The 22,279-nt window shown below is 34.6% G+C and overlaps 1 protein-coding gene across 1 annotated transcript in view; it reads right to left on the reverse strand.

The window, feature by feature from the left end:
- LOC134535296 (uncharacterized) overlaps nucleotides 1–17,068 on the reverse strand; it is a 75,008-nt gene extending 57,940 nt beyond the window's left edge. Inside the window, exons 1-4 of the mRNA XM_063374363.1 lie at nucleotides 16,761–17,068; nucleotides 11,389–11,461; nucleotides 1,138–1,198; nucleotides 485–576 (exon numbers count right to left, since the gene is read on the reverse strand). Coding sequence (XP_063230433.1) covers nucleotides 485–576; nucleotides 1,138–1,198; nucleotides 11,389–11,454 — 219 coding nt within the window. The 5' untranslated portion in view covers nucleotides 11,455–11,461; nucleotides 16,761–17,068. The remainder of the gene's footprint in view (nucleotides 1–484; nucleotides 577–1,137; nucleotides 1,199–11,388; nucleotides 11,462–16,760) is intronic.
- Between the last annotated feature and the right edge of the window lie 5,211 nt (nucleotides 17,069–22,279).

Here is a 22,279-nt window from a genome sequence, read left to right on the forward strand (position 1 = left end):
TAATTTGTTTAAATAAAATCACGAACAATTAATTAAAAAGCACCCCTTAACCTGTTTGATATTATAGAAGATTTTCTCACACGGTGGTTGGCCGGTTCTTGCACGCTCGACTCAGGCGGAACGTGACAATTTTTCGTGCGTGCAGCCGGCGTTCATCGATTTTTAAGACGTTATCACGTCAAAAACTAAGTGAACACAACTGTTAAATCAGTGAGATAACCTTAGGAATCAAGTGATTCAAGTGTAGAGATTTTTTTTAAAGAATGCCGTTGCCTACTTGTACCAACTTAAACTATTTCGAATTTAGAGATAATGAATACAAAACTAACGTTTACTGATTGTCAGTCAATAACCTATCCTCACTAAGTCTACGGCGCTTTTTAACTAACACATTAATAGTTTATGCATGTATTAAATTAATCGATTGGCTGTAACTACGAAAACAAATATTGTTTCCGTGAACATGGGTAACTTGAACACTTACGTCCGAAACTCCAATTAGCAGGAGAATGTTGGCTGGCAGGTATATAAGTGTCACTAGGACCATGATGACAACCAAGGTGGTGTTTGTTGGTTCTGCAGAGAGAGAGAGAAACAACAGATTTGCATGATAGAAACTAAAGAAACAAATTATAAAAAAATATAAATATTTAAATCAAATTTCTGTTCATATGAAACCCAGTGATTGGACATGCTGAAATATATGCTGCATGAATTAAATCAATTCAATTTGTTTTTTTTTACTTGACACATTAATCAACTACGTACCGAAAAAATATAAATATATTTAGAATAAAAAACAAAGGATAAAGAAAATACATAACTTCTCTATTTTCTAATATCAGGGTAACAAATACATTGAACTTAACACCTCAATTAAAAATGTCATTATAATCAAAATTTAGTTTACAAATAATTAATTAATGTAAATAAATCTAAGACGAGTGGTCAACATGCATAAATGGTTGAACGCTAGATTATTAACAGATCCGCATGATAAGATAATGGAATAAAAATAATATTACAAATATGTAGTATGAAATATTATCTATTGTCTAAGAATTTGTGAAACCTAATTTACACAACTAAGTTATTGTTTAGTAATTGTATCTTAATACTTATTAAAAACTCACTTACTGCTTAACTTGGATGTCATCATTTTTATAGGTATTCCAACGAATGCCATGATAAGTGGGGTCTGAAAAACAAAACTTGTGTTATGAATAGGCACCATAAAATTCCAAATTACTTAAAAGTTAAATGATATATTAAGAAATTAATAAATAATTTTTCAGTCCCCTATGTAAAATCTGACATTTAATTTCTAAATATGTTATTGTAACTATTTATTAGCATTAAGTTATCAACACATGAATTTAGAATATTGCTCTTAGTTTAACTAGCTTCTACACTAGCCTTAAATACCTTGTTTTTTTTAATGATTCAAATCATCTATAAATCAATTCATTTTGTTGGTAATGAATTAGTCTAAAAAATTTCTCACAAGGCAGAAATATTACATAGCCTACGAAAAATAAACACATTTTCCTTTTTTGGTTTTTGTTTTAGGGTAGAGCATAACAGAAACAATTTGATGAGCTGAGACCAAAATTAATTTAAGAAGTTAATCACTGGTCATACATCGTTTGTTGAGTAAATTATATTTTAAACGTATTATTACTTTTAGTACACTGACAAGTTAGAAGTTTCAGTTAAGGAGAGTGATTAAAGAAATAATTTACACACCCAATGGTTTATGTATTCTCTGTCGACATGTTTCATCCACATTATCAATTTTTATTAATTTTTTGTCTAATCTATTAAATCCTATGACGGTAAAAAAAACCTTTGTGCAACTAACGACACTTCAGACATTATTTTCCCAAATTCAGACTCTAATCACGTAAAAAAAATTGTTAATTTAATTTGAGTAGATCTACAGATAAACTTAATTAAATCTTTTATCGTAGCTTTTACCTTCCTGCAGTTGTAACAACTTCCGCATTCTGAAGTTTAAATCATGATAATTCGAATGATTATCATTTATGATTCGAATTTTTCAAGTTTATTTTAATTAAATCTATCTGAAAACAGATTTTGTAACCTGTTTGGATTGTGTTTTTCTTGTTCCAGTATGCTGACTTTACTATTTGAAACTGTATAATTGTATGAGTATCAAAGTTTTCGATTTATTACTTATGAAATGTCTGAGACCACCCTGAGTTGCTAAAATAAGTGTAATGTGTTTAATGAATTCACTCGCAGGCACAATGATTTAGAAACAAGAAGGCGTTATAGCTCCACCATTACGAACTTTCCTTGACATTTCCGGCTAACGGGCTTACTGGCCACTTTTCTGGAGCTGCTTTCCATTAGCCGGGCGGGCGAATCTTGATTCTGCGCGGAAAGCCTTTCTCCCGAGCGCAGCACGTAATGGGAGGGTGAGAGAGGGGGAGGATTGGGGACAAATGGTCCACTCCACATAAAAGGGGCCACTCCAACGACCAAACGGCCGAGTGATTAAATTCCAACAAAAGTGTCGTAGATTGTCTTTTAAGAGCTGGAGCTGTTTTCAAACAACGATACATTCGACTGTATTCCTTATTGGTAGCGAACGTACGGTGTCGGAACACTTGGCAGTGGTTAAAAGTATATATTGTTGCTTTCCATTACGTAACCCGAACACCCGTCACAAGTATAGAACCATTCAAATGTAATTAGCAACGCTCTTTTATCTGGCCGTACACTAAAAATAACGTGTTTATTATTTAAACCATTTTTATAACTGTTTTAAAAAAAACTTTTTCTGGTTGAGATAAGTTAATTGCTTTAAATACTATATGACCTTTTAACAACTAGTACGGAAGAAAATTCTCTCCGGCCATGTGGTAATGAGGTTTAGGGACAATTAATTAACTCATAGAGTCACCAAACTGCCAATTTTATCTAGTACATTCAAAGTAACAAAATGCATATTGCCAGACAACGAATAAATATGATCACTTTACTAGCAAGGGAAACAAGTAAAAAGAAAACTCGTTTGGTGTAGAAAGATGATAGGTCTCTCTAAGATTTTGGTGCCCAAAATGAGACAACAGAAAATGAATTATCCCAGTTCTCTTTAAGTGTATAACCTTTTAGCACTCAACCCAACGACGATTTAATTTTCGTTCAGAAACAATACGAGCTGATTTATTTTGGCAAGTGCTAATCCATCAGTTGTGAATGGGATTATAAGCATATACAATACGTTTTTCTACCCTTCAAAACATTTTATACTTATATTGAGAAAAAACGTCGTACAAGTAAACCGACTAAATTAAAACCCCAAGGACAGCAGTTAAACGTTTTGTTTTCTAATGCAGTGTATGTTTTATGTAATTGTAAAACTGGTGAGGTTATAATAAGATGTATTTTAACAACAAATAAATATTTATTAACTTGGTATTTTATATATGAATTTTTATACAAAACTACTGAATATTCTTATAAAATTAACAAGTATTTATGTAGTTAAATAAAGCACAATCTATTTACAAAGTATTCTTCCGTTCATTTCGTATAAATTATTCTGCTATACAGCAGATTTGCAAGTTTTATGGGCAATATGTTCACAGGCACAAATATTCTTGGAGTTAGTATTTATTATGTGACATACAGCCATATAGGAAGTGATTTGTTAATTATTCTAGATAAATAATATGAAGTATAAAACTAATTAGAAAATAAAAGTTGTAGGAATATTTGAATTGATCATAATATCTTTACTTTACAGCTTAATGCAAGAATTATTTGTAAGGAAAATATTTTGTTAAACCAACTGTGTTTCTTGTGTGTGCACAATTTTGTTGCAAATAGGGGAAAAAAGGTCACCTTTACTTATAGGAAATTCTATTTTAAACTTAATCCGCATTTTATTCGTTTATCTTTTACATTCAACACAATGTGAAACAACATTTTTTTATAGGTATATTACGAAGAAATACTACTTATTACAGACGTTACCATGGTATGAATCCAGGAAACATTTTATATAGTTTTTAGTTTCATGGACCATAGACACCAAAAACATCGTTAACTCAAAATTTAATATATAGTTATGTATGTGTATAAAATTTTTATGAACACCATAACTGCCATAATTTTTCACAAACCATTTCCAAACTGATACATAATTTTTTATCTAAAACTTTTTTCTGAAATAATTTTTGATAATGTAAACCATTATTGCAAGGGGTTAAAAAAATCAGGGTTTGGAATAAGAAATTAAATAAAACTTCCCTGCCATGTACACTATCGAATCCATTCTTGTTTTTATTTAACTTTCTAAATTTTGTCTAAAACGTTTGTAAAAATAAATTTATATCCAACCAACCATTCATGCCAGGTTTGGTAATAACTAGATTTGAATGTAAAATATAATAATTACTTTATTTAATAGATTTACTATAAATCCGTGTTAATTTATTTTATAAATCCTAAACTTCATTTAAAATTTTGACTGAAACAATTTTTGATGAAACGAATTATTACCGTAAATATGGAGTGGTAATTATAAAAAAAAATTCAAAATTTCTTAGTATTAAATTTATTCGAATTTATTTTAAACCATCTTAATATTATCTTAAACCTTGGTGCATAGAAAAATTTTTATACGGCCACGTTATTAGTACAATAAATGAAAACTATTGTTTGAAGGTCAAAAAATTAAATAATTGCTTTAATTAGCATATAATATGAAATTCGTTGAAAATTGGTTAAAATTATTTGTAAAATTTTTGCTGCGTGGAAAATGAGCAAACATTTAATCGATAATTTTGTAACATTAGAGAACATAATATTTTATTTATATTAAGTTCTTTAAATGTTCCAGAAATTTATAGAAAGTTATAAAATATTTCTAGAATAAATAGGTACTTAGAAATCACGCCTGTAGACTGTGCGAAAAGGGATTTTTTATAGTTACTTAATTGCTAAAAGAGAGAAAATTAAAAATATATATTTTTTTCATTTTGTGTGCTGCTTGCGTTTTCTTCTGGTTAAGTAATTTAGGGCATAACTCTACGACTTCAGGACCTAAATTTCTGCTCTTTTTCTAGAAAATGAATTGAAGCACGATTTAGCCGTCTTACTAATCAAACCCTGCATATGTAATGCAACGGTTTAAAAAAAGCCCATTACCAAGCTCAAATTCAAACAGATTAACCTTTTTAGATTTTAAGGTTTCGATTACTGTTATTTGAACTTTATAAGAATTAATTTTCTCTGCTGTCATAGGAAATATCAAATGAGCTCTCCCCCTTCCCCCATCATCTCTTTTTTCTTCTTCATAAAATGCGCATTTACTCATTTCAACACCATAATAGACCTACTAATAGTATGTTTATATTGGATGGACATAGTATAAATCATACAGTAGGTTTTGACAGAATTGATCAATCGCACCATGTCGAGACAACTTAATTATTTAACTCTAAATTTTAAATACAAAAAAAAACACAATATTTTGTACATATTCCTCCTTTTCATTTCAGCCTCATGTATTATTAACCTTGCTTTCCTCCATTCCCTGCGGTAACATTTCTGTTTTTTTTTGTTGTTTTTTTTGTAGCTGTAGGAATTTAGTCGCTGTATATTTTCTCACTGTCCGAAACACTATCTGGTAACTGTGCGATACAAACAGTGCCTGTGCAAAGTTAAAGAGTCGAACTAACTACACATGTTTACAGGCTCATTCTAGGTTGTTGAAACGGAGCTGGCCCCAGCTAGACGTATAAACCTGGATGTTTGGGACGGTTGAACTTCAGGTTTGGGGAGGGAGGGGGGAGACAAATGGTAAACACCTTCCGTAGATTCCTGACGAAACTGTCGATGTAAAGCTTGTGTCTGTGCCTTGACCGTGTGTCTTGTGAGTGAGCTCTTTTTCTTCATCCAGAGGTTGACTAGAGAGCTTTGTGCTTAACTTTGGAAATGTATTGGTTCGTAAATTACCAGGATAATAACAAGACAATATTTCTATTCACAATGTTAGCACATTCCGTTTCATAATAACTAAAAATAAAACTATGACTTAATGTCTTATGCAAATTTGTCTCCTGATATGTTTATTCAAAATATTTTCTTTCTTTCTTTTATTATAATTGCAGGCAAGATTATAGGTTGAATGGCAATAAAACCAAAGAAACACTGAAATTTAAGTTAATACACCGCATTATATTCACATTTTAAAAAAAAGAACACTAGATGCTCCGAAATTCACCTTAAATACCATATAGTGTCTATTAAAATATGGAGTTAATTTCATAAATATTTAGTAAAGGCTTTTAAAATATTATACTAAGCCTATATTTGTTTTTTATAATACCATTAAATATTCGCTATGATTATAATGAACTGTTTTGACATGATGATTAGCTTTTGTAGTTGAAATATATCACCCGGGTAAACAGCTTACTAAAACTAGTACTAAAATTGTTTTGACAACCACATACTTTATCATAATTCTCCTGAAAATCAAAAGCCTGTGATTTATTTTTTTTAATAAGTAAGTAGGTACCTAACCATATAAAATAACTCATTCAAAGAAAAAATTCCATCGACGTAAATTCCATGTCCTGTATAATATTTTCCTTTCGCAACCTCAAATTAGCAACAAGTTTTATATCTGTCTCATGAAAGTTCATTCCAAAGTGAACACGAGTCATAAAAAAACAATAATTGGATTGAGAAAAATACTTGAATTAGTTTTTCTTAATTCAAAATTAATTTTTGTCTAGAAGCCCTGTTTACCCGTCGCAGAGAACGATACAGTAACATTTCACTGATAATGATGTTGGTGAGTGGTAGCTAGAGTGGCCAAATTAACATAGCGGACATAATCAGCGTATTTTCATAGGATTTTACTTCGCAACAAGGGAAAGTCCTTGGCGCTTATAACTCGTCTTCCACCAAGGAATATTAGGTTCACTGTTTATGGGGAAATCGCGAGAAAAATTTCAAAACAGTTGGAGGCAGGCAGGTCTTTACTGGTAAAAATTAGTATGTTATCCTCTGGGTATTACAGCGTAAATATTCAACATTATACATAGAATTATTTTGTTTCGTAATGTCAAAACGGACTTTTTTGATATTATTTTTGTATAGCCGTTGCTTTTTAACAAATACAACGACATTTGGGACTTAAAACTATGAATTGTTCTGTTCCGCTGTAATAAAATCAGACCGGAGTATGCATTTTTGTAAAGTGTTAATTTTTATCTTTTAAATTTTCTGATCTCACAAATTTATTTTGGTAAGCCTGACAAACAAAAGACGTATAAATGAGTTGTGTCATTGATAACTAGTTCTTAGAAGCAAACTCATGTTTATGATTTCACTTCGTTCCGTCTGATAATTTTAAATTGCAGCGTAAACGCCAGAAGCATGTGTCTGATAAGAACAAGAAGAACGTATATTATTTAACCGTACACAAAAAAAAAGTGAATAGGATTGGTTCATCATCAATCAAAAGCTTCATGTATGACAAGTATTCAAGATCAATTTTTTGATTCACGACCAGCCGAACAATAAGAAAACGACTTAGATAATTGAAGCTAAAGACTGTTTAGCTTGTAGCCGATTCTGTCTATACAATCGATATCATTAAGCATGACTGATTCTGATGAAATGGCAATTACGTTGACAATTTATTTTTTTACTTTTTGTTACTATACGACTGCCAGCCTTATAAAAAAACTTTGAATAAGAAGTTCAGACCTTGAATTACTTTATTGTGATATGGCATGGTTCAGACAAGACATGTTACTGTAATATTTCCCGCTTATTTATGGGGACGAACTTCGTAGTGCACGCTTCCAAGATTATGAAGTTCCCAGACTGATTTTGCAAATGTAACCTGTAAATGATTAGGCCTCCTTAATACATAGCGTGAACAATCATTATTTAACTGAAGAGTAGAGGTTAGTTCATAGTAACAAAAATCCTTTCAAGGGGCTCGCCTAGTCAGCTGTGTGGGGGTATGTGTGTTAGTAAGGCGGGGTAACAAGTGCGACGCTCTCTGGTGCTTCTAGCGCGGTGTCGCCTCTATAAGCTCAAGGCTGTGGACAGGCGCGCAGTCTTCTCGTCGTGCATAGAGTAACTACGAGATATGAACGGTAACCGTAACTTTATATTGCGGAGGAATATAGATAATAATGTAAAGCAAGTCCCTGAATCTGTTCTAGATTCTGCACCGGGGTTTTATGCCTAAAGATTATTCTAAAAACACACGTATTAGACATTGTCGCTCTCCAAAAAATACAGCTTAAAAACGAAACACGGAAACAGATCTACTCATCCGCCCTCAGGGTATTCTTAAATATTTTTCGTAAACAGACCCCCAGAGTGGTTTTTTTTTTAAGCTCTGCACACCGTATGTGTGCCCGGTTAGGCGGGGCCCTTAAAAAGATCCCCCTAAACTCTTATTCACATCAATTTGAGTGCTCCCCCATGATTAGAGATACCGAAATTTTGCGCATTCATTAAGTCGCAAGTTATAATGCAAACCTTCACACTCGTGCACTGTGTTCATGATTAGACCACAGTGAGACAACGATATCCAGCTAGGAGAGAAGTAAGCAAATCAGGTAGTACCAATTAACATGGATAAAATTGTTCTTGCTAAGAAACCAACAAAAGGGAAAGCAAACATGGGTTGAGCACACACATTACTTTGAATTGTACGCTGAGGCCAGACGAATCCACAGAATTTCCAGGTCTCTACCCACTATGTTAATATTTACAACGCCATAGATTTGGCGACTTGCGTGCTCGCGTTCCGATAAAATGGAACTCGTGGCGCAAGTTAAGCTGCACACAGAAAACATTTTTTGGTACTTTTACAAAAGATTCCTTTGAAAACTAGTTCCTAAGAAATAGTTTATAAAACTACAAGTAATATATTGTAACTTTGTACAACACATGGCTATGGTTATTCTTGTTTGATATTTTGTACAAGCATCGCTTTTTTAAATCATGTAAATGAAAATCGAATATTCAGTAACTGGACTTTGTTTTGTTTTATTGTGCTTATTAATGTGCACAGTTAATACTGGAAAGTTATTCAGGGAACGGTTTACAAATAAATTTAACTTATGTAGGTACTGGGACAACAAATGCTAAATGCCCGGTTAAGAATCGGAACTCAGTATTACTACGAACATATTTTGTAGCGATACAGTTTATTTCATGTTAATGTACAAATTTACAAATATCTGGGGTTTTACATGATTATTTCAATTTCAATTACAAAACAAATTACAGTGCGAGGTGCCTGAAATACATGTGTTTGTAAAAAGTTTCGCTTTTCCGATTTGTTTCTATATGAAAACCCAAGCTTGGGCATAGTTGGGAAACTATATTCTATAAGTTTTTTATTTAGAGTTGAAGTATCTTCACCTGAATTACCTATACATAAAGGTCATTCCAACTAGTCTAGACATTTCTGAATCAACTACCGACATTAAATTCCGTCAACAATTGAGTAGCACTCAACGTAAGTTTCTGTCTCAAACTCTATGTTTATTTTTTCATTACTTTTATTAAAGGGTTATTTTTAAAATCTTAACTCTATATTTTCCTTGCATTTTTAATATGTCTCAAATATTATCAACATAAATTTATTTAGTGTAATATAGTGTACAAAAAAGGTCACGTAACTCTTCGTAATTATTAAAATTTCGTGACATTTTTACACCTATTATATTACACAAATTTATATATGTTGAAAATACTTGTAACAGAACAAAAAATGCAAGGAATGTATCGATTTCAAATATCAAAAATCCCCTTGAAGGGGTTAGGCCCGCTACATCTGGTTTTTTTTTTTCATCTTTTTGCTATAATTCTAATTTTGAGCTATTTATTCCAATTTTTTGCATGTCAAGGAATAAATAAAATCTCCCAGACATTGTATACCTTATTTCAACTACACATTTACTAACAGGCTCTTTTCTGTTAGCGCCGCGAGGAAACAACTTATTACTCAACGCGAGCGACTACAACTATCATGATAATCACACCGGTTAACAAGTGTTGACTTCAATAAGTAGCCAAAGGTAAGTCCTATGCCATGTCAAAGAAAAAAAAATCTAGCCTGAAAGCTTTATTGCAAATTGTATCAAAATACTTTAGTTGGAAAAATGGCGAGGTTTAAAACCCCTTAAATAAAAGTTATGATAAAATAAAATGTGTGCGTTATTATGTATATATAGAGATAAATTATTTACACGTATAAATTAATTATACTTATAAAATTAATTGCAACAATTAACTCCCCTCCACACGAATAAATAAATAGTAGATACTTTAAATAAAATAAAATAAATATGGTAGCGTTAGTCGTTAACCGTTACGAAAAGCACAAGCACAAGCAGCGTTTCGAGAATTCCGTAGCATCACTGCTGCGTCATTTCTACCTCTCCCCTGCCGTCTCCCGTTCCGGCCGTTACAATTAGCATAAAGCATGCTCCACTACGTACCTATTCCCTCCTCCCTATTCGACCGCTATTGCATGGTTGAAGTGACGTCGCCGCTGATGCACTCTCCTCCTCTACAGGTTCCCCCACCCCGTACCTAACTATTCCCGTCATGCGATCGGAATTGTAGCCCCTCAGCAAAGAAGTTTCACTTAAAAAAAAAGGAAAACGTTCGTGGCGTGTGATACAGGGCGTTAAACAATCCAGCCATGCAATTGTTTAAAATGTCCACATCGTTAGCAAGAATCCAAGAGTGTTCATATTACCTACACCGCAGTTTACCTGTCTCCCTGCCTATCTAAGGGAAAGAAATTTTTCAAAGTCTGATCTCGGGAGAGTTTCAGGCAGGAGCGAACGCGCTTTGTTCCGCAGACAAACAGGAAAAATATTTCTCGCACTTTTACAGAAGATTCCTTCGGAAACCAGTTGCCAAGAAATGGTTTGTAGTACTACAAGAAAGATATTGTAATTTTGTACAACACATGGCTATGGATATTTTTGCATAAATGAAATACGTTTTTTCTAGATAATACCGAGTATTTCTTACGAAAATTACCGTATATATTATATTTCAGTTAATGTTTTATTCAAGCATAATATTTTTAAACTTTATTTTGTTTTGTTGTGCTTATTAATGTAAGGAGTTAATACTGGAAAGCTATTCAGGGAACGGTTTACGAATGAATAACTCAAACTATTGGAGGTTCTAGGACCACACAAAGCATAAACTCCCGGGTAGGAAACTGAAACCAGTGTTACTGCGAACACTATTTTGTAGTGACGCAGTTGTTTTTATATAATCGTAAATATCTACAAATGTTGCATGGATATTTGTGTTCCCTTTACAAAGAACTGTGACAGCGCAGCGACTCACCAGGTTGAGGAGGCCGACTGTGACGCAGCCAGCCCGCAGGCTCAGGCCGAAGCAGCAGGTCTTCATGGCGGGCCTTCGGCAAACAAAACATCACTTCTTAGTCTTTAAAATCAAATACTGATAAATTTTTAAAATCGTTACAATTTATTTATTTTTTTTGCTGAAAACTGTCACGGCCAATACCTGTATAAGCTAATCACACGTTTTAAATCCAGATCTTCTACGTACATATTTTACCAAGGCCACCGATTTATCAGCAATTTGAACAGCTAGCAAAATGTTTATAATACACGTTATAATAAGATATTAGCAGACATATTTTACGGCCTTTTTATACATTTCCAGACATTTCTGAATATTACAGACTCAAGAAAATACGTTATGCTTCTAGTAAAAATAGCATTCAAACTTTTCACCGCAGTTATAAATAGGAAAAAATTAAATAAACAAATGTGTAAAAAACTAATCTTTGTGACAGCAATTAGCTACAAAGGGACATGTCAGGATCAGATATATATTGTAATATGGAGCCGTTGACATTGAATGCGATTATATTTTGTTTGCCTGTCTTAGAGTTATTACTTAATTTTGTGTTAAATATATGTGTTTGTTATTCTTTACATCGTGCACTTTTAATTCCTGTTAATAATTAATCTGCATAAAAAAATTTTATAACGTCACTAAACATTAAATTGGGTGCTGTCATATAACTGTAGAGTATCTATTTTTTATTGTGTTACTCAGCTGATACCCTGTGGCGACCGAATCCTTTGCACTGGACTTTATTGAGCGAGATACTCCAGCGAAATTTTTGGCAAGTTACCCGAGGAGCGTCACGATGAAATTAAGGCTCGTCAGAATTCAGTTAATCGCATCCGAACTTTGGAAGCGATGTAGCACTTTGTATGCACACGTCAAATGTACCTGTAACACAGTGCCTCTCTCTCAAATCCGCGGGTGGTTTTAAAAGCTTACAACGGAAACACTCATTGAGCTAGCCACGTATGCCGTTTTCAGAAAAATTAAGTGAAACTCTGAAAGTTCTTTGTAAAACCAAATCTGACATACCTTAGTTCGGTCTGCCAGCTGCTTACCTAGACAAAACATTTCCAAGAAGATGGATCGGCAGGAGACTGTCCCATACCGCTCACAAATGACGTAACATCTCCGGGACTCTTCCCGTGGGGTAATGTCAAAAGAGAAATATGTTCCAAATACGGATTAATGTACTATCGTGATCTCGAACATTCCAGCAGACATGCGCCACAGAACATAGCAAAAGCTTTAATATCACCTGGAAGTTCTCCGGGCTACCACGGGGACTCACTTAAACGTTTATTAAGGGAGTGAAAAATACTTACAGAGATTTACTTTAGTTAGTTTTTAAGCTATAATTTATTCACGTTGTAATGGTGGCGCATTAGAGTTCAGTGCAGATATAACAGAAAAGTGTATATGCCTTTCTGCCTCAAAGATTAAAAAAACTAAAATTCATGTAAATGTTGCCTCTATATGAACTAAAGACTCCTATAATGGTTTTCTAGGATGGAATTATTTAAGAAGATGAAATGTTTAGTTCCCTTAAAAATTATAATTCAATAATTGTATGTTTTTTTGATAAATTTCTTTTGAATTAATTTTTTAGTAATGCTGTATTGTTTATAAAATTATTATGAATTTAAGAAGTGCTCGTGTATTAATTTTGAGACATTCAAAATAAATATTTTTTTTCCGATTTCCTTAATAAATTATACCGTAAAGTCGTGTCGTATACAGTTTTAAATTAACTATTCTCGAAGCCTTTGTCCAGAAACCTTATTGTTTAGGATATCTCCCAAATTATTTTTAACAAGCCGAAAACTCTGAAAATTTTGTTTTACAATAATTTAGTGAAAACAAAAATTTAGAGATTTATTAATGGTGTCCTAAAACTGATGAGTTTTATAACAAAGTCAATATAAAACTTGTTAATTCAAATTTGTAAATTACCTGATTTGAGGTTCTTAGTTGACGCTGAGATACGTATAAATAAATATAAAATTTTAATATTATTAAATTAATAAATTTTTCAACAAACTATCACCTATTATTATATGAATTAACTTTAAATCATGTGCAAAAATAAAAAAAGTTGAAGTAAACCATATTAGTAAACTACCCCTTTAAGAAACATTTCCAAGTCTATACATTATTATGGTCATTTTTTTCGCAAGTGTTTATATTGGTGTGGGACATAAACGGGTGCTTTAATGAAAGAGAGTTTTCAGTTCTCAGTGCTACGTGGAAAGCGTGTTCATAGTAGGTCCATAACCACTTGGTTGCTGATTCGCGTTTAGATTGAACCAACCCACTTTACATGAGAATGAATTCCTTAGCAATCATGGCACAGAGAACTCGTGTGGCTGTTGTATCAGTTATTGCTAAAGGGAGTATTTTTCTTTCAAAACATTCTTTTTAATCGAGTAATATTTGTAGGGAACATGCAGCTTTTCATCATATTTATTGCTTCGTACAAAAATTAAAAGTGTTTTTACTTAAAAAGTCTAAAGAGGGATTAGATGGTAAAAATATAATTTCTGAGAAACTAAATTTTGTTTTATAAATGAGTTAACTCCACGGTAAGAAACTTAACTATTTTGTTAACAAATGTGTTCATTTTTTGTAACTTAGAAGAAGTTTAACTATCAAATCTGCGATATTAAATTTTCCACTGTGTTTTGAAAATATATTTTAATTTATCTTTAGTATTATAATTAGTTAATGACACATGACAGCAATAAATAAGAGTAAACGAACATGTTTTATTAAGAAATGGTTTCCAAGATATTTTTTTTTCATCCACGCGGATAAATTCATCAATCTCGCAGCGAAATTACAGGTGCTGCATTGTTTGACGCGTCGTTTAAATTTCTAATTTAGGCACTTCTTAAGATAGACTGAAATATGACTTGCAGTGTCACAGCGTCGGCATCGTCACGTGAAATTAATGCGAGATGGCGGGATGGCAAATTCATTTCAGGTTTATCCACGTCCGGGCGATTAACTTCCCGAAAACGACCGCCCATGCATCAGCCGACAGAGGCCGCCCATGAACGGTGTACACGGTTAAAAAACATGGCAACGGGTCTTTCCGTACACGCCAGAGATGTGTAACATCTAACCTCGGTAACGAGCAAATTTATGTGGTCTCATGCTGCAAATACACTTACAATTCGAAACTCTGGCACGAAAATTAAAGTATAATTATCCAAAATAATGCCGAGCGTTATAAAATAGATACGAACAACTGTGTTTACCACTAGTAGGATCTGCAAACGCCTATTTTCAAAGTAAAAAGTTAAACTACATAATTAAACAACTCCAATAAAAGTGAAAAAGATTTTAAAACATACTAAACTTCAGTTTGGAACCTGATTTTCGACAAAACATTCTATGAAAATACCGCACATGTTAAAATTCACAAAACAGTTAATACCATAAAGTTTTCCTTTGTATTTGTGAACTTTGGTTCGCGCCATCCGCCACAGATGGCAGCACCGTGGTTGTTACACATTTACGTTCCGTGACTTCCGTTGTATTAACAAAAAAATATTTGCTACCAAATGTCGTGCACCGAGAGCTAAGATGTTACACATCAGCGTTACAAAATATTTTTGACTGTTGTACATATCGCCTTCGGGGAAGGACTGGCTGGTCGTCGGAGCCCGCCCCGTTTGGAAAGCGGTGCGTTGCGGAGATCTTAACAAGGCCCGGAACAGCCATCAGTAAAACCCATCAGCTCGAGGCGCTCGGAACAACTCTCTTGCATGGGTTCGCAACAAATCTCGGACCATTTGACGTATCCTCGTCAGGTTCCCTGTCACGTTGTCGAACTTTCTTTTTTTCAAACTCCGACCTAACAAGAGTGGTCAGATAAATTTTGGTAGGTCATGACGTAGCCCATAAAAGTCACCAGCGCAGCCATTTTTGTTTGTAAAGTTTGATGGTTTCATTTTTCATAGAACCTTTCTGTAAACATTAGCATTTTTATGTAAAAAGTAAAACTTAAGAACTGACAAAAAATACAGAAAACAAGTCAAAATCAGCCGAACTCAAAAGTTAAATGCTTAGACAGCACTGAGGAGACCTTGAAAGGAACTAGTCAGAAATAGATATGACAGCACAGAGACGAATACAGCGGCCTGAAAACGATCAGACAGTTGAAACAATAACAGTAAATTTCAGACCAAAAATTACCCTGGACAACACAGTGACAAACAGAGGAGCACAACGATGACACCAAACAGATAATCTGGAAAACAATGACAGCAAAGACGAACACAGTAGACTTCGTATGACTAAACAACTGCAACGTTTCGGTAACTGACATCTGCTTTTATCAACAGGCACAAAAAAAAAGACTATCTGTGTCTCGTCGTTGTCAGGCAACAGATTTGGTCTGGACTGTGATATTTTTCTGACTTATTCCTTCCACAGAATTCACTGTGCTGTCTATGAATTTAACTCTTACTTCACATGATTCTGGCTCGTTATCTGTGCGTATGTGTATTCATCTTCATCTCTTGTCCTGTTTTTGATGTTTCTCTAAGGCACACACTGTAAACCAGTAATCACGTTTGTACGAAATAAAGTTTTAATTAATCTTCCCTATTGAAAAAATCATTTAAAGAATGGTTTCAGGATTAATAAAAATATTTTTTTTCCAGTGGATAGACTTAGTGCTAAAATTATTAGATTTTGGACAGGATATGCAAAATTATAATATTTTTCAGGAAATTTTAAATTTTTACCATGACGAAACGTCTGGAGGTAGAAACTAGTTCACGTCAAAAAGAGCGATGTGCGCGCCGTAGTAAGTCAGTGAATTCGCAAGCTGAACGGGCCAAAAAAAAAAATAATTAAACCACAAGTGCAAAAAATACTATAGTAACTAAACAAAAATAATTAAATTTCACAAACCATTATGAAGCCATAGGTTACAATAGCTTAAAATTTCGCTCTGCAAATCCAATGATTCGATAGTCGACGTAGCTGCTACGGTAGCGAATTTTAGCGGTGATTGAGGAGACTAAGTGAGAAATGTAACTGAAAACACAGTTTGCGTATATTTGTTACCCACGGCAAATTTTATAGAATTCTTTGTCTAATTCGTGTCCGAGTTTCGTATTATAAGTGTATTTGAAACATGGGAAAACATACATGCATTTGCTCGTTACCGAGGTTAGTTGTTTCACATCATATGCGAGTACTGAAAGACACTCGATCACATTTTTATTTTTATTTTTAACGACGAAACCTTCGAGGCTCGGAGATTGTCTTCGCCATCAGGCAACGCTGTGACGTGCTCATCGCGCGGAATTATTCACACTCACCTGCCAGTCCACTTGGGCGGCCGTCGGCAGTCACCCTCGGTACTTCAATCCCAGACAGCGGCGCCGGGAAGCTCAACCGCCGCCCGGCAGACTCATTTATAACGACGTCCGCGCCGGCCAGGTGAGGAGGAGCCACAGGTGAGGACGTGGGTAAACAAACCCTCGGGGGGCGACCCCCAACGGCGGCCGACGACGCGGGCGAGGAACACGCGAAGCCTCTGCAGCACCGCGGGTCCGACCTGGAGGCGTAAACTGTTGTAAACCTCCTGCCACCCGCCTCCCCTCCCCGGCTCGACTCGCACATCGGCCTTCCCGTGACGGCGCGCGACTATGAATAGAGCCCGCGGGAGGAGTTTACACGAAGAAACCCCGTGCGCGCACCGCACGTCGCGCCCCATCACGTCACCCCAAACCCAGGCCCTCGGAGACCACTTGACCGCGCGAGCGCCGGGTTCGCTGGCCGCAGGAGTCGTCGACCATCTCGAGTAGCTCCCGTGAGACACGGGAAACTCCGCCTTCGCCTTTTATTGAACTCGCTTGCCACCTTGGCGTTTGCGACGAGCGAACCAGTGCTTACTGAGCCTCAGATACTTGAAAGTATATGCAGTCATAGAGGCCGAATTTAGAAATGTTTTGTACTTTTACGAATGATTCCTTCGGAAACCAGTTGCCATGAAATAGTTGGTAATACTGCGATAAAGACATAACAGCTATGATTATTTTTGCATTTATTAAAATACGTTTTTCTAGATCAAACGAATATTGGTGCATAGTTTTAATTTTTAATTGATGTTTCTTTCAAGCATATTTTTTTCAAACCATTGAAAAGATAATAAATTTCAACAATTTGACTTTACTTTGTTGTATCATGCTTATTTTGTACTGAAAAGCTATTCAGGAAACGGTTCACAAATAACTTTAACTATTGAAGGTACTGGGACAACACGAAGCTTAAATGCCCGGGTAAGAATCCGAACCCAGTATTACTGCAAACATTATTTTGTAAAGGTACAGTTGTTTTCATGTTGATATAGACAATTTACAAATAACTGTAATTTTACTTGGATATTTCGGTTCCACTTACAAAAAAAATTACAGTCCGTGTAAATACAATAGATGGTTAAAAACAAGGCTTATAAAAGAAACTAACAGAACTGGACGAAAATTTCAATCGGGGCCCTCCCCATTCCTTTATTTGCAACTTATTCAAATGCCACAATTTAAAATTTAAAATATCTAAGGACAGTAAGTTTTACCGTGACCATAGCTTTAAACGTGGTCTACACATATTATCTTTGAAAGATTTGTGCAATGGGAGTGCATGACTTGATGTGAGCTTTGGACATACGCCATTGCTAAGAACTTTTTCTGTTGAAGAAAACTAAAAAATAAAAATAAATAAATAAATAAATATACCCAAAAGACAAAAAACACAAATTAAGCAAAAATTTGCTGTTGTCAACAGGAGTCGCACCTGTGTTTTCGTACCATGTGCGTCTCTGCCTGAGGACGGGAGCAGATAGCAGTTCCCGAAACGTCGCTTGTTTCTGTTTTGAAAAACTACTGTGTTTGTTTCGTCTTTTCGTTTTGTCGCTTTTTTTCTCGTTTCTACTGTTGTGCTGAATTATTTTGGGTTCGATATTTTTGTGCTGTCATCATTTGTGGGGTTTTTTATCTTTCTATTCTGTTTTGGAAAACTATTGTGTTTGTATCGTCTTTTCGTTTTGTCGTGTTTTTGTCTCGTTTGAACTGTTGTCCTGAATTTTTTTGGGTTCAATATTTTTGTGTCATCATCATTTGTGGGGGTTTTTTTTCGTTCTCTTAGTACATTTTTCTTTGTTTTTCTTTGTTTGTTTACCATATTCCTGTTACGGAATATTTTGTGGTGTTTATATCCTGTTGACAACAGCAATTGTTTGCTTAATTAGTGTATGTTGTCTTTTGGTTTTTTTTATTATTTTATTTATTTTTATTTTTTAGTTTTCTTCAACAGAAAAAGTTCTTAGCAATGGGTTTGTCCAAAAACTCACATCAAGTCGTGGTCTACACATATTGCATTACTTCTGGGGTTTAAAATGAATTATATTAGCAAAACACTTGTAATTAATTATCGTCATACATCTAAGTAATCTCGAAACTCTACCGGGACTTCCTGGTCCGCGGGCCACAGGAAGTTCACCTCTCCAAATGGAGAAAAAAAAAGTGAGTGAATCTTCTGTACTCGCCAGATATCTGTAACATCTAACCTAGGTTGCGAGAAAATTCATGTGTTTTTGTGGTCACAAACTCGGTCTCATAATTTAACCTAGAATTCTTTGAAACAATGCCGAGCGTAATAAATGTACGCAAATTGTGTTTTAAAATATATTTCTGGACACGAATCATACGTAGATTCCGCACCCGCCGCTAGAATCCGCTGCCGGACCAGCTACGTTGACTTTAGAATCATTAGATTTGCATACCGAAAATTTAAACTATACAATGAAAAGGCTCCGATAAAAGCAAAATTTACTTTAAAAAAATTATAAATTCCAACTTTTTTACCTGATTTTCGGTAACGAATTTTACTAAAATACTGCTCATCTTGTTAAAATTAATTAAATGGGCAATACCATAAGCTTTCCCTTTGCCTTGGTGAACTTTGGTTCACGCCATGCACCGTGGTTACACACTTCCGTTCCGTGCGACTTCCGTTCCATTCACGAAGTAACTCCTATAAAATGCCGTACACCGAGAGCTATGTTGTTACACATCAAAAAATATTAACTTACCAACAATACGTCAGCAGAATGGTGGTAACGTGCAAGGCGAAACTTGAAGGTAATACAATTAGGATCCGGTCCGTCTTGGACGTGATAATTTTTAACGTTTTGACGTGACGTTTAATAAATCGACGAACGCCGGCTGCACGCACGAAAAATGATGACTTGTTGTCCCGTTACGCACATTTTCCCGTTACGCTGTGTCCCGTTACGCTCATTGTACGCTTGCGCCGCATCTTTCTCTCTTCCACTCGATTGGAACAACCATCGATTTGACTTTTTCGAGACACATTAAACTTGAAACACTCCCATTAGTTTCCTTCTTTTCCTATCATCGTCCTATCCTTAACAGAATAACACAGATTGGAAGAAGTTAAATAGCAAACATGTATAAAAGTTATAGTTTAAATAATCTATTCCTTAAAGTAATAAACATATTTGAATTAATGAGTGCAAATAAAAGTAAATTTATTAATTAAATTGTACATTTCATTTCACTCCTTCTTTGTATTCATAGAAAATAGTGATAATTCAATAAGAATTATTCAATTTTATTCATAAAAGTATGCAATCATTTCATCAATGTTTTGTTATGACGTTGTCACGTTGAACTATCGTCCGTAAACCGACTTTACAGACAACCAATTTTTTTTAGTTGGAGCCGCGACGGAGTGGGTGGGTGTGAGAGATGAGAGAGCACTCACTAACCAGTGGCTTCTGCATTTCAGCTGACACACTCCAACTACAGTTGCACCACGAAAAATTAAGTTTCAAACATATGTTCAACTTATGGTGTAAAGCCTTTTTAGGGATATTTGGATCTGATTAAACGGTTAATTGCAAATTACAAAAATTTATTTAAGATAGAACACTAAGTTTTCTTAAATTAAGATCTGCAACCATTAAAAAATAATAAAATTGATTAAAATTTGGTGTAGCACCCTTATTTCACATTACGTTTTGAGGTGTGGAAGTATAATGTGGTTTTAAAGGAGGATTTTATATCTGCATGTGAAAAGCAACTTTTATTGAGCTTATTCATTAAATGTCCTCTTCAAAATACCTTCATATATGTGTACGCACTTAATAATCAATTCCCCTGATTTCTAGCAAACCTAGAGTATTGGGTGTTATGCGTTCTGCATACCTGTCAGGCGTATAAGTTTCTCGTTCTAAATTTACTATTCCCAATTTCAATAAAAGTGGAGTTATGGATAACAACACAAGGCCATATTTTAAAGTTCAAATAAACAAAAATTATATGGACACTTAGCTTTTTATTTTAAATACTTTATTATTGGCAATAATTCGTTTACATTCTTTACAAATTTTTTCTTCCTGATTCACTTGCAGCAAAGTTTTAAGTCGAATTTAGACGCACAAAGCATATATCTTAATGGCCAGCGAATTGGGAATATAATTGTTAAATAAGCATAAACTAATAAGTAAATAAAATAATTTGGTGCTGATAGACTGGATACTATCTAAAATGTAATTAAATATGAGCTGAAACATGTATGTCATATCCCTTGAACACTTTTAGAAATCACTGAAAATTTACGGACCTTTTAAGAAAGAATTTAAATCAAATAAACCAAGAGTTCTTCGTTTTTTCCGAAAACTTTATCTTCGTTGAAACTACTGCGTATTTACACTCCCGAGCTGTATGTTTCGTTCCAAAAAAAGATAAACACACACGTTGACAAAATAAGAGGGTTCTTACTGTATATTTTACCAGTTTTAAATTGTTTTTTAGTACACAAAGGATATTCTTTTGGATTCATGTTCAAATAAGATAACTCGGTATCCGTAAATTTATGAAGATAGTCGTAAATTTACGAATCTCTTGATAATTTGTGACTAGCCTTTTTCGTAAATTTGAAGGTGAAAATTTTAACAGTGTACTCGTGACGATCGTTCTTCTCATAATTCAACCCACCGTTTTTTTCTGTTGCGACGTCACGCTTTTGTGGTGAAAAGGCCGAACCGGTTTCTGGCCACGACCGAGCGATCCTAACGTGATTCATAAATTATGATCAAAGAGTCGGGAACAAGTGTTTTCGGAGTCCACTTTTTAATCTGCCGCTCCCAGCGAGCTTCCTTCAGCAGCGGAGTGCTGAACTGTCCGTGCACGGCTTTCTCTGCGAAGCGACGTGGCGCGCATGAATCTCTCCGACCAAGAGGAAATTTGTTACACGCACAGCTATAATCACTTGCGGAACAAGCGACTTCACACCGTTAAAACTGTTCACCTTAAATTTACGAGGAACGCTGGTTAAAAATTATCCATATATCTGCGTAAATTTTCGGCTATCTTCGTCAAATTTCGGGTGCTATGTTTGAACATTAATCCAAAAAACAATAATCGTGGCATAATAGCAAAACATTCAAAAACTTCTTACGACTCCTGCAAGAACGCCCTTCTTTTTTTCTAAATGTGTTTTTACCCCCAGAAACAGAACTCGGAAGTCGAAATACGACGTAGGTTTTACAAAGATCCAGTTATATTAAATTACTAACACTTCATTTATTTGAGGTGGATTCTTCATTGAAAACTCCTTCAATCTGCTGTAACTTCTGAAAGTGTACATCACTGGTATTGATACAACTGCGGGCCGGCGTGGCTGCCTCGACGTAGGGAGGTGGATTGGATGTGCCATTTCATCGCGGTGTGGAGGTATTTGGTGAAGAGCTACAACGAGAGGCTGAGGTAACCCATCCCCAGCATCAGTGACACCCGTCTCACTTAGGCCTGGT

This window comes from Bacillus rossius, chromosome 8 (assembly GCF_032445375.1).
Source record: "Bacillus rossius redtenbacheri isolate Brsri chromosome 8, Brsri_v3, whole genome shotgun sequence".
Lineage (NCBI taxonomy): Eukaryota > Metazoa > Arthropoda > Insecta > Phasmatodea > Bacillidae > Bacillus > Bacillus rossius.